Source organism: Pollachius pollachius (genome assembly GCF_949987615.1).
Source record: "Pollachius pollachius genome assembly, chromosome: 9".
NCBI lineage: Eukaryota > Metazoa > Chordata > Actinopteri > Gadiformes > Gadidae > Pollachius > Pollachius pollachius.
The window spans coordinates 24195779-24209507 of NC_136942.1; the positions used below are offsets into that span (position 1 = coordinate 24195779).

Here is a 13729-nt window from a genome sequence, read left to right on the forward strand (position 1 = left end):
GATTTCTCTATTTGTCTTGTACATAGTTGGGATTTGACAATAAAGCTGACTTTGACTTGTTAGTAGCTACCTGGTTTGTTTTAAACAGAGAAAACCAACAACTAATAAAGCATACTTACAGGTTGTATAAATATTAAATTATTTAAAATAATCCTGTCTTTTTTTAAATATTCGCTTACTGCCTTCTGTTTAAGTGATACACCCTCTCCTGCTGTTCCCAGTATGCCACCCACACTCCACACTCTTCCTAATCTCTGTCATTTATCAGCCAGCCTCATTCCCTCCTCGGTGTATCTCTCACACTTCAGCAAAACATGTTCCACCGTTTCTTTTTTTCCACATTCACACTGATCCGCTCCCTATTAGAAATAAAGTTTTATTTAGTCCTGTACGTCCTATTCTCATTCTTGGGATCACTGTTTCCTCCCTTCTATTTTTCTTTTTAACTCCATGGGAACACACATTATTTTGTATATTATAATAATTTCTTCCAGTGGTTTCTCTATCCTATTTTTCCTGCCACTTTTTAATCACTTCTTTTTTTTTTTAAATTGCTTTAACTTCGGTTTTTCCCCACGGCATATTTATTACATTGTTCATTTTCATTGCTATTTTAGCCCAATAATGATTGCCGTCATTTCTGCACAGTAAACTGACATTTGATTTGGTAGCCTTTTCCCAATATTTATCTGCATTGATGGAATATATACACCTTCCTCATTTCTATTAAGTTTAAATCTATCTCTATGTCAGGAAATAACCAAATTTGAACATTACTTATTGGTGTAGAAGTCACTTTTATGACTTACCCTATATTCTTCTGATTTTGCTTTGGTTATCCATCCAAATCCGTTACTTTAATACGTTGCATATTCCCAACATTCCTGTATTAAATTTTTGGCAGGGTTTTCATATCCACATCCTTTAAATTGGCTCCAGTATTCACGGAATATTTTATCTCTTCTCAGTTCCTCTCGGTCTACTCTCAGAATTCCGAAAGATGAAGACAAAAGGGGGCGTGCCTCCGAGAAACGCCGCAAAAAAACTGGGAGATTTCCTGACCTCCGACTCGGAAGGCTGGCGTCCGAGGATTCAGGAGCACATAAGACCTTAATGAGGGGTGTTGTCGGTGGGCGCAAGTTACCCCCCCTGGCTCGCTAGCTTAGCAGACAGATATCGCACTAAAGCAAAAGGGAAAAAACGAAATAGCATAAAGCTTTTGAACTTCAACTATAATATGACCTCTTTAATCATAGGCATAGGCATATTACTCACAAACTGAATCCAATTTAAAGTGACTTTTCTGTGTGGGGAATGGCTCATAAACAAGTGTTAAGAGACGAGGCTTCAGTCTGCGGTCCAGTGGCGATATGAATGTGTCACAGGGGAAAGGGCGCCACCGTGTGGCCGAAACCTCTGTGGAACTCCTTGAAACCTTTGGTCGGCCGCTGCCAGCAATCTTGAACAACGAATCAGAACAAGTGCTAACAGTCACGTGAGATGACGTCAGAAGCATGAGTGAAATGTCTTGAAATGTCGAAAGTCACGAGTTTCCGTAGGTTTATATTGTTCGTTCACGTAATTTGACATGATCGCATTATCAGGTCGAAATAATAATTGCTGATTTGTACCATCATGGTGCCATAAATAGCTACTAGTGGCTAGCGGGGTTTGAACATAAGACAACATGGTTGACAGCAGCGGGGTTCAAACATAAGACAACATGGTTGACAGCAGCGGAGTTCAAACATAAGACAACATGGTGGACAGATGCGGGCTTCAAACATAAGACAACATGGTAGACAGCGGCGGGGTTCAAACATAAGACAACATGGTGGACAGCGGCGGGGTCTCCAGGCTCGGACACATGAAGGCGCTGCTCGGGGTCCTCGCAGGAGCCGGAGCTTCTTACGGGATTTATAAACTTGTCACTGGGGAAGTTTTCCAGAGGAAGCAGAAAGGTGGACGTCCCCCTGGGTGCAGCGTCCAGGACCAGGTCCAGGGGACCGTGCACCCCGGGAGCCTGTTGGCCAAACTATCAGGACTAGATGTGGTCCGGACCAAAGCCGCAGTGTTACAGGATGTACAAGGTAAGAGGACTATCCTTCAAAAGCAAATAAACTGTTTTCACCACAGCTCACATTCCATTGTTTGTTTTAACAGAAGAGATCGACTCGAAATCTGCTGAAACTCTGCAACCGGAAAACATCAAAATGCTGCTGTGGTGCCTTCAGACATGCAGCGAGCAGACCGACAGGTGTCGGGTCTTAGTGACTTTAGGAAACGCTGCTGCGTTCAGCGCCCACCAGGTACAGCCGGCACATCCCTCCCTCGACACTGTCGGCTCATACTGTACTCAAAGGATTTAACAGAATCCAAACCAAACGTCTACACTATTCTCGTTGAAGACGCATGTCTACCACGCCCCCTCTTCCACAGGACGCTGTGAGAGAGCTGGGCGGCCTCACCCTCATAGCGCGCTACCTCTCCGACCCCGCAGCGGACGTCAGGGTACAGACTTTGAATGCCTTGAATAATTTGAGCATGAACGTCAAAAACCAAGACGTTTTGAAGGTAAGTCGTTCTGGGTACTAGGTCTATTTCTCCTTGCTTTGGCCATGATACTGCGCTTTTAGGGATCCTTGATACAAAGTTCAAACAGTAACTCCAATTTTGTTTCTTTGATTCAGGCCTACATCCCCCAGGTCCTGGAGCTGATAGAGACTTCTCCGGTGAACTCTAACCTTCAGCTGGCCGCCCTGAGGCTGCTCACCAACCTCTCCGCTGCGGACGTCTGCCACCATCTGCTGAGGGACTCCATCAGACTGCTGCTCTCCCTGCTGGTGGTGAGCGGCCAGGTCCTGCAGGTTGGTGTCCTCTTCATTATATGTAACCCTCACTCTAACGCCTCGTGCCCACCGCATCCGGCCGTTGGCTGATCCCCATTGACTTTGAATGGGGACGGACGCGCGATGCATTGTGGATCCGTGCGCTCCGTAAAAAAGTTGAAAAATGTTCCAACTTTTTCGGCAGCGACGGATCTGTCATCCAATCCGATCGCGTATGCAAATTTAAGCACTGTGACACTACTCGGGCTCTGAGGACCCTGGAAAACTACATCCACCTAACCCCTAACCCCTCCTCCTACATTACTAAACCCCTAACCCCTCCTCCTACATTACTAAACCCCTAACCCCTGCTCCTACATTACTAAACACCTAACCCCTCCTCCTACATTACTAAACCCCTAACCCCTCCACCTACATTACTAAACCCCTAACCCCTCCTCCTACATTACTAAACCCCTAACCCCTCCTCCTACATTACTAAACCCCTAACCCCTGCTCCTACATTACTAAACACCTAACCCCTCCTCCTACATTACCAAACCCCTAACCCCTCCTCCTACATTACTAAACCCCTAACCCCTGCTCCTACATTACTAAACACCTAACCCCTCCTCCTACATTACTAAACCCCTAACCCCTCCTCCTACATTACTAAACCCCTAACCCCTGCTCCTACATTACTAAACCCCTAACCCCTCCTCCTACATTACTAAACCCCTAACCCCTCCTACATTACTAAACCCCTAACCCCTCCTACATTACTAAACCCCTAACCCCTCCTCCTACATTACTAAACCCCTAACCCCTCCACCTACATTACTAAACCCCTAACCCCTCCTCCTACATTACTAAACCCCTAACCCCTCCTCCTACATTACTAAACCCCTAACCCCTGCTCCTACATTACTAAACACCTAACCCCTCCTCCTACATTACCAAACCCCTAACCCCTCCTCCTACATTACTAAACCCCTAACCCCTGCTCCTACATTACTAAACACCTAACCCCTCCTCCTACATTACTAAACCCCTAACCCCTCCTCCTACATTACTAAATCCCTAACCCCTGCTCCTACATTACTAAACCCCTAACCCCTCCTCCTACATTACTAAACCCCTAACCCCTCCTACATTACTAAACCCCTAACCCCTCCTACATTACTAAACCCCTAACCCCTCCTCCTACATTACTAAACCCCTAACCCCTCCTACATTACTAAACCCCTAACCCCTCCTCCTACATTACTAAACACCTAACCCCTCCTCCTACATTACTAAACACCTAACCCCTCCTCCTACATTACTAAACACCTAACCCCTCCTCCTACATTACTAAACCCCTAACCCCTCCTCCTACATTACTAAACCCCTAACCCCTCCTCCTACATTACTAAACCCCTAACCCCTCCTCCTACATTACTAAACCCCTAACCCCTCCTCCTACATTACTAAACACCTAACCCCTCCTCCTACATTACTAAACCCCTAACCCCTCCTCCTACATTACTAAACCCCTAACCCCTCCTCCTACATTACTAAACCCCTAACCCCTCCTCCTACATTACTAAACCCCTAACCCCTCCTACATTACTAAACCCCTAACCCCTCCTCCTACATTACTAAACCCCTAACCCCTCCTACATTACTAAACCCCTAACCCCTGCTCCTACATTACTAAACCCCTAACCCCTGCTCCTACATTACTAAACCCCTAACCCCTCCTCCTACATTACTAAACCCCTAACCCCTCCTACATTACTAAACCCCTAACCCCTCCTCCTACATTACTAAACCCCTAACCCCTCCTACATTACTAAACCCCTAACCCCTGCTCCTACATTACTAAACCCCTAACCCCTCCTACATTACTAACCCCCTAACCCCTCCTCCTACATTACTAAACCCCTAACCCCTCCTACATTACTAAACCCCTAACCCCTCCTCCTACATTACTAAACCCCTAACCCCTCCTCCTACATTACTAAACACCTAACCCCTCCTCCTACATTACTAAACCCCTAACCCCTCCTCCTACATTACTAAACACCTAACCCCTCCTCCTACATTACTAAACCCCTAACCCCTCCTACATTACTAAACCCCTAACCCCTCCTCCTACATTACTAAACACCTAACCCCTCCTCCTACATTACTAAACACCTAACCCCTCCTCCTACATTACTAAACCCCTAACCCCTCCTACATTACTAAACCCCTAACCCCTCCTCCTACATTACTAAACCCCTAACCCCTCCTCCTACATTACTAAACCCCTAACCCCTCCTCCTACATTACTAAACCCCTAACCCCTCCTACATTACTAAACCCCTAACCCCTCCTACATTACTAAACCCCTAACCCCTCCTACATTACTAACCCCCTAACCCCTCCTCCTACATTACTAAACCCCTAACCCCTCCTACATTACTAAACCCCTAACCCCTGCTCCTACATTACTAAACCCCTAACCCCTCCTCCTACATTACTAAACCCCTAACCCCTCCTCCTACATTACTAAACCCCTAACCCCTCCTCCTACATTACTAAACCCCTAACCCCTCCTCCTACATTACTAAACCCCTAACCCCTCCTCCTACATTACTAAACCCCTAACCCCTCCTCCTACATTACTAAACCCCTAACCCCTCCTCCTACATTACTAAACACCTAACCCCTCCTCCTACATTACTAAACACCTAACCCCTCCTCCTACATTACTAAACACCTAACCCCTCCTCCTACATTACTAAACCCCTAACCCCTCCTACATTACTAAACCCCTAACCCCTCCTCCTACATTACTAAACCCCTAACCCCTCCTCCTACATTACTAAACCCCTAACCCCTCCTCCTACATTACTAAACCCCTAACCCCTCCTCCTACATTACTAAACCCCTAACCCCTCCTCCTACATTACTAAACCCCTAACCCCTCCTCCTACATTACTAAACCCCTAACCCCTCCTCCTACATTACTAAACACCTAACCCCTCCTCCTACATTACTAAACCCCTAACCCCTCCTACATTACTAAACCCCTAACCCCTCCTCCTACATTACTAAACCCCTAACCCCTCCTCCTACATTACTAAACCCCTAACCCCTCCTCCTACATTACTAAACCCCTAACCCCTCCTCCTACATTACTAAACCCCTAACCCCTCCTCCTACATTACTAAACCCCTAACCCCTCCTCCTGCATTACTAAACACCTAACCCCTCCTCCTACATTACTAAACACCTAACCCCTCCTCCTACATTACTAAACCCCTAACCCCTCCTCCTACATTACTAAACCCCTAACCCCTCCTACATTACTAAACCCCTAACCCCTCCTCCTACATTACTAAACCCCTAACCCCTCCTCCTACATTACTAAACACCTAACCCCTCCTCCTACATTACTAAACCCCTAACCCCTGCTCCTACATTACTAAACCCCTAAACCCTCCTCCTACATTACTAAACCCCTAACCCCTCCTACATTACTAAACCCCTAACCCCTCCTCCTACATTACTAAACACCTAACCCCTCCTCCTGCATTACTAAACCCCTAACCCCTCCTCCTGCATTACTAAACCCCTAACCCCTGCTCCTACATTACTAAACCCCTAACCCCTCCTCCTACATTACTAAACCCCTAACCCCTCCTCCTACAGTACTAAACCCCTAACCCCTCCTCCTGCATTACTAAACCCCTAACCCCTCCTCCTACATTACTAAACCCCTAACCCCTCCTCCTACATTACTAAACCCCTAACCCCTCCTCCTACATTACTAAACCCCTAACCCCTCCTACATTACTAAACCCCTAACCCCTCCTCCTGCATTACTAAACACCTAACCCCTCCTCCTGCATTACTAAACCCCTAACCCCTCCTCCTGCATTACTAAACACCTAACCCCTCCTCCTGCATTACTAAACCCCTAACCCCTCCTCCTGCATTACTAAACACCTAACCCCTCCTCCTGCATTACTAAACCCCTAACCCCTCCTCCTGCATTACTAAACACCTAACCCCTCCTCCTGCATTACTAAACCCCTAACCCCTCCTCCTACATTACTAAACCCCTAACCCCTCCTCCTGCATTACTAAACCCCTAACCCCTCCTCCTACATTACTAAACCCCTAACCCCTCCTCCTACATTACTAAACCCCTAACCCCTCCTACATTACTAAACCCCTAACCCCTCCTCCTACATTACTAAACCCCTAACCCCTCCTACATTACTAAACCCCTAACCCCTCCTACATTACTAAACCCCTAACCCCTCCTCCTACATTACTAAACCCCTAACCCCTACTCCTACATTACTAAACCCCTAACCCCTCCTCCTACATTACTAAACCCCTAACCCCTCCTCCTACATTACTAAACACCTAACCCCTCCTCCTACATTACTAAACCCCTAACCCCTCCTCCTACATTACTAAACCCCTAACCCCTCCTACATTACTAAACCCCTAACCCCTCCTCCTACATTACTAAACCCCTAACCCCTCCTCCTACATTACTAAACACCTAACCCCTCCTCCTACATTACTAAACCCCTAACCCCTCCTACATTACTAAACCCCTAACCCCTCCTCCTACATTACTAAACACCTAACCCCTCCTCCTACATTACTAAACACCTAACCCCTCCTCCTACATTACTAAACCCCTAACCCCTCCTACATTACTAAACCCCTAACCTCCTGCTAGGGTAACCAGATCCAGATCCACCAGATGTGGGACAAAGTCTGCGTTGGTGCGGGACAATGCAGGACAATGCGGGACAATGTGGGCAGGCCCGGCTCTAGGTGAAATGATGCTCTAGGCGTGTTTCCAAATGGAACGGACAAGGGAGTGGGAGGGTTGCGCCCTGCTAAAAATCGAGTCTGACTGTCGATAACAATGGGGGACAACGTCTCAATTTGCAGACGTGTACAAAGTAATGGAAATGCGGGACTGTCCTGCACCATGCGGGACATCTGGTCACCCTACTCCTACAGTACTAAACACCTAACTTCTCCTCGCTCCTACATTACTATGTGCCTGTATTCACTGTCGTTTTGGATTCAAGTCTGCTCTCTCTCTCTCACTGCTAGAGAGTCATCTACTGGAAGAGATTATGACTTAGAACTATGACTAGTCATTAAATGACAATCCAATCTTCCCTGGCTCAATGTCTAACTCCCAGCCCTTCAGCTATGTGGAGGAAGGCTGGGGTGATCGTATAGGGCAGGGATGGGCAACTTTCATGATAAAGAGGGCCACAATCTTTCATCACCATCAGTGGCATCACCTGACCGCGCACTTCAACTAATTGAATATGACTAATTGAATATTCAACTAATTGAATATTTACAAAAATAATTGTAAATACGAACAAAACATTTGTATATACAGTGTATGTCTGTATGTTTATTGAACCAACATACATTAATTTAGCCTGGCTAATGCCAGACCTCATCGCAATCTACATGGAGAAGAGGTCTGGGAACCACACATTCATTTTCTCGTATTTGAGGCGTGGTTTACGATTCCCCGGAGCCGTTTATTGGGCACTACGAATGTCTATCATATGAGTCTGTACGTAGCTCATAGCCAATCAAAGCCTGTTGGTAAAGGGCAAAGACATCCTTCTTGGTAATGAAAGAGTTTAACGCCGAAAGTTTCTCTTTTTTCAAAATAAACTTGCATTCTAAAGTACTTGGAACACTATCTAAGGCTGCATCAAAAGGTAACACATCTGCTGCCATTTTGGATCCGGAAACTACAAGCTTCGGTGTGTCGCATAGACGTCGTCGTCTTGCCGTCCCTCCCCGTTCTGTGATTGGTTCCCTATCTCAGGCGAAAATCGGATCCATGGAATCCAGGCTGCCTAGCAGCGCGAAATGAAATCGTGCGCAAGGCAGCATGGGTATACCCAGGCTAACATTAATAAGCAGTCTCAAAGGAAATTCCCCTCTCATTGCCCTTTGTATGGAAACAATGGAAAATCCGAGCCCTCTATCCATGACAGTATAATTGATTTCGTTGCTGTTAAAAAATGTAAATCTACTTTTTAGGAAATGATCTACGGGCCGATCATTACGATCCCTGGTATAAGGCTTCCTTTATGGTTTAAAGGGACTCAAAGTTAACATCTAAAAATATCCTTTCTCCAGATTCAAACTTTGAAGGTCCTGGTGAATTTGTCGTCAAATCCAGATATGATGGACGACATAGTACAGGCCACGGTAAGAATTAAACTCTCCTTGTTGTTTGTTAAACTCCGAACTCGAATAAAGGTCAGTACTGACCTGTTGGTGTCCAAACTGTCATGATCAGTGTTGATGTATGTTCTAGATGCCACCTGTATCGTCATGTGCCGTCATTGTGGTTTTGATGTTGTGGTTATTAGAGATGTTTTTGGTGTTTTTGATGGTGAGGCTGGTTCTTTGTTAGAGGCGTTTTTAGTGTCATGGTGGTTCTTATTTGTAGGTGTTCATTGTTATGGTGGTTCTTATTTGTAGGTGATTCTGATGGTGGTTCTTGGTTGTAGGTGTTGTTGATGGTGGTTCTTGGTTGTAGGTGTTATTGACGGTGGTTCTTGGTTGTAGGTGTTTCTGATGGTGGTTCTTGGTTGTAGGTGTTGTTGATGGTGGTTCTTGTTTGTAGGTGTTGTTGATGGAGATGGTGGTTCTTGGTTGTAGGTGTTTCTGATGGTGGTTCTTGGTTGTAGGTGTTTCTGATGGTGGTTCTTGGTTGTAGGTGATTATGATGGTGGTTCTTGGTTGTAGGTGTTGTTGATGGTGGTTCTTGGTTGTAGGTGTTGTTGATGGTGGTTCATGTTTGTAGGTGTTGTTGATGGTGGTTCATGGTTGTAGGTGTTGTTGATGGTGGTTCTTGGTTGTAGGTGTTGTTGATGGTGGTTCTTGGTTGTAGGTGTTGTTGATGGTGGTTCTTGTTTGTAGGTGTTGTTGATGGTTGTTCATGGTTGTAGGTGTTTATGATGGTGGTTCTTGGTTGTAGGTGTTTCTGATGGTGGTTCTTGGTTGTAGGTGTTGTTGATGGTGGTTTTTGGTTGTAGGTGTTGTTGATGGTGATGGTGGCTCTTGGTTGTAGGTGATTCTGATGGTGGTTCTTGGTTGTAGGTGTTATTGATGGTGGTTCTTGGTTGTAGGTGTTGTTGATGGTGGTTCTTGGTTGTAGGTTTTTCTGATGGTGGTTCTTGGTTGTAGGTGTTTCTGATGGTTGTAGGTGATTCTGATGGTGGTTCTTGGTTGTAGGTGATTCTGATGGTGGTTCTTGTTTGTAGGTGTTTCTGATGGTGGTTCTTGGTTGTAGGTGATTCTGATGGTGGTTCTTGTTTGTAGGTGTTTCTGATGGTGGTTCATGGTTGTAGGTGTTTCTGATGGTGGTTCTTGGTTGTAGGTGTTGTAAATGGTGGTTCTTGGTTGTAGGTGTTGGGTGGTTCTTGGTTGTAGGTGTTGTTGATGGTGGTTCTTGGTTGTAGGTGTTGTTGATGGTGATGGTGGTTTTTGGTTGTAAGTGTTGTTGATGGTGGTTCTTGGTTGTAGGTGTTGTTGATGGTGGTTCTTGGTTGTAGGTGTTGTTGATGGTGGTTCTTGTTTGTAGGTGTTGTTGATGGTGGTTCTTGGTTGTAGGTGTTGTTGATGGTGGTTCTTGTTTGTAGGTGTGGTTGATGGTGGTTCATGGTTGTAGGTGTTTCTGATGGTGGTTCTTGGTTGTAGGTGTTTCTGATGGTGTTTTTTTGTTGTAGGTGTTGTTGATGGTGGTTCTTGGTTGTAGGTGTTGTTGATGGTGATGGTGATTCTTGGTTGTAGGTGATTCTGATGGTGGTTCTTGGTTGTAGGTGTTATTGATGGTGGTTCTTGGTTGTAGGTGTTGTTGATGGTGGTTCTTGGTTGTAGGTTTTTCTGATGGTGGTTCTTGGTTGTAGGTGTTTCTGATGGTGGTTCTTGGTTGGAGGTGTTGTTGATGGTGGTTCTTGGTTGTAGGTGTTGTTGATGGTGGTTCTTGGTTGTAGGTGATTCTGATGGTGGTTCTTGGTTGTATGTGATTCTGATGGTGGTTCTTGGTTGTATGTGATTCTGATGGTGGTTCTTGGTTGTAGGTGTTGTTGATGGTGGTTCTTGGTTGTAGGTGATTCTGATGGTGGTTCTTGGTTGTAGGTGATTCTGATGGTGGTTCTTGGTTGTATGTGATTCTGATGGTGGTTCTTGGTTGTATGTGATTCTGATGGTGGTTCTTGGTTGTAGGTGTTGTTGATGGTGGTTCTTGGTTGTAGGTGATTCTGATGGTGGTTCTTGGTTGTAGGTGATTCTGATGGTGGTTCTTGGTTGTAGGTGTTGTTGATGGTGGTTCTTGGTTGTAGGTGTTGTTGATGGTGGTTCTTGGTTGTAGGTGATTCTGATGGTGGTTCTTGGTTGTAGGTGATTCTGATGGTGGTTCTTGGTTGTAGGTGATTCTGATGGTGGTTCTTGGTTGTAGGTGTTGTTGATGGTGGTTCTTGGTTGTAGGTGATTCTGATGGTGGTTCTTGGTTGTAGGTGTTGTTGATGGTGATGGTGGTTCTTGGTTGTAGGTGATTCTGATGGTGGTTCTTGGTTGGAGGTGATTCTGATGGTGGTTCTTGGTTGTAGGTGTTGTTGATGGTGATGGTGGTTCTTGGTTGTAGGTTCCCGCGTCTGTTGTGCTGCTGTTTGACCTGCAGACCGCCCCTGCGGTGCTCCAGCGCCTGCTGGCCTTCACGGTGAACCTGAAGGCGTGGACGCCGTCCTCCCCAGTGGCGGCCGAGCTGCACAGCCGGCAGGACTGCCTGTACCGGGTGCTGCTGGACCCCTCCTCCACGCTGCACAGCAGGCTGGTCCAACTGCTCTCCCACCCCGACCAGGATGTCCGCGCACACGTGGCTCATGTGCTCCTGTGAGGCCCGGTCCGAAGACTCCCTGGTGACAGTCTGCTTCACGGGGACCGAAGCCTTCTCTCCCACCGCCGTCTGAAGGCCAGGGGCCACGGTGGAACCCCTCTTGGCTTTAGTCCTGGTGTGGCTGTAACTCGCCTCCATCCGACACACAAGTTGGCAGAACCACGGAAAACGGGGCGGCCATTTTGAATGACTCATCCATTTAAAAGTTTCCCTGTTCTGCTCATATTGAGAACCGGTGAAAGAGACCTCTTGATCTGCACACATCAAAGTCCTCTTTTCTAAGTGCTTCCTGTCTGCAACATGTTTTTAAACAGCAGGTTTCTTTTTTATTATTTAATAAGAATATCCAAAGCCACTGCCAAATCAGTGACTCCGTAAATGTTGTCTGTAGTTCTCCCAAAACATGAATAATGTAAGCGGTGAAGCTGAAGTCCTGCTGCAACATCTGCTACAGCTGTTGGAGTACAATGACTTTGGCTATGTATAATATTAAAAGAAAACAGAAAGCCCATTTCTAATGAAGAAGTGTATTGGCTAAATAACACCCAGAGAGACAGAGCCCGACAAAGGGCCAGGAGCTGATCTGTCCTTGATATTATTTACTAACATATGGCCTTGATATTACTGAAATATATGTCCTGGGTATTTACCAAAATGGATGCAGCTTGGGTCTGCAATTGTCTAATGCAATGTAATCATTTATTACTGCTATAATAAGCCTTTCAACCTTGTTTTTACTAACAAGTTCTAGATCCGTCGTAGGGTTTACCAGACGCACTGAGAAAGATATGTTCAATTCTATAAGAGCCCCATAAGTGGCTCTGTGTGTGTGTGTGTGTGTGTGTGTGTGTGTGTGTATATATATATATATATATGTGTATATATGTATATATATATATATATATATATATATATATATATATATATATATATATATATATATATATATATATATATATATATATATATATATATATATATATATATATATGGGGGGCTAAAGCTATCAACCAGTGAGATATTTAGTGTGACACTTTTTATGATGGCCAACTCTAACAGAAATGCCTGTTTTGTCTGCTTGAATGTCTCAATACATTACTGATGTAAAATGTTTCGAGTTTGTCCCCAATTATTATCAGTCTTCATTTGACATGCAATAACTGACGATTTATGGGACATTTAAACAAGACGACACAATTCAAGGACAATTAATGATTTGGAACTTAGCGGTGACTTTACAGATTGAAACCAATTAAACTAAACACAGTAAAATCCTATGTTTTAGCTTGTCTCTGCCAACCAGTGTGTGAAGGCAGCAGTGTAGATGGGTGGAGCTCTGTATAGGCAGCGTTTACTGATGTCCGTGTCCAAGACAGGGTAAGCGTTTCGGGCACACATTGAATAACCCCACGGTGTGTGGCGCATTTCATAGGACATATAACATACATTTCATACAACAGATAATGTTCATACACAACGGCAGTAGCCTACTAACAGCATCAAAACGTTGTTGTGGGTCGTAAACCATGGGAATAAAATGCCCATCTTTTGGCCCAAAACTTTTTTTCTTTTTCGAATTTGACCTGAAACCGGCTGCATTTACACTTTAATTGAAAGTTGATTTGAATATGAAACGACGACTCGAGCCGTTAGTCTGTTGTGGGCCACCATAGGAACATGGTCGGACAGGGTGGCTCTGTGGGGGGGGAGCCGGGGGCCTCTTATTTACAGTTTCTCATTCGCTTTGGTACATTTCTCAGATCAGAATTTAAATTTGGAAAACAGTAAGTTCATTTCTCAAAACAATTTGTACAAATAGCAAAACACCATGGATTTCATGCAAAAGCCAGTCTCTTGTTTCTCAAAATCCTTAGTTTGTTTCTCAAAAGTAAATATCTGTCAATGAACATGTCAGTGCCATCAGAATGACATTCTGAGTCATTGTGTACGGATAAGA

At 45.1% G+C, this 13729-nt stretch overlaps 1 protein-coding gene across 2 annotated transcripts; it reads left to right on the plus strand.

Moving 5' to 3' along the window:
• The first annotated feature begins 1515 nt into the window (after positions 1-1515).
• armc10 (armadillo repeat containing 10) lies at positions 1516-12620 on the plus strand. Of its 2 annotated transcripts, XM_079743869.1 has the most exons (6): positions 1516-2090; positions 2164-2309; positions 2440-2574; positions 2691-2867; positions 9006-9077; positions 11521-12620. In XM_079743869.1, exons 1-6 carry the CDS (start codon positions 1832-1834, stop codon positions 11770-11772), a joined length of 1041 nt encoding a protein of 346 aa, XP_079599995.1. In that variant the 5' UTR covers positions 1516-1831; the 3' UTR covers positions 11773-12620. The 2 variants fall into 2 exon arrangements, with proteins under 2 accessions (XP_079599995.1, XP_079599996.1); XM_079743870.1 differs by lacking the exon at positions 9006-9077.
• The last annotated feature ends 1109 nt before the right edge of the window (positions 12621-13729 follow it).

What these genes read in the sequence shown, in the direction of transcription:
- armc10 (XM_079743869.1), top strand. Translation starts at nt 1,832, where the DNA reads ATGGTGGACAGCGGCGGGGTCTCCAGGCTCGGACACATGAAGGCGCTG. An exon ending in AGTGTTACAGGATGTACAAG is followed by an intron (nt 2,091 to 2,163) that starts GTAAGAGGACTA and finishes TTGTTTTAACAG; the next exon opens with AAGAGATCGACTCGAAATCT. An exon ending in ACGACATAGTACAGGCCACG is followed by an intron (nt 9,078 to 11,520) that starts GTAAGAATTAAA and finishes TCTTGGTTGTAG; the next exon opens with GTTCCCGCGTCTGTTGTGCT.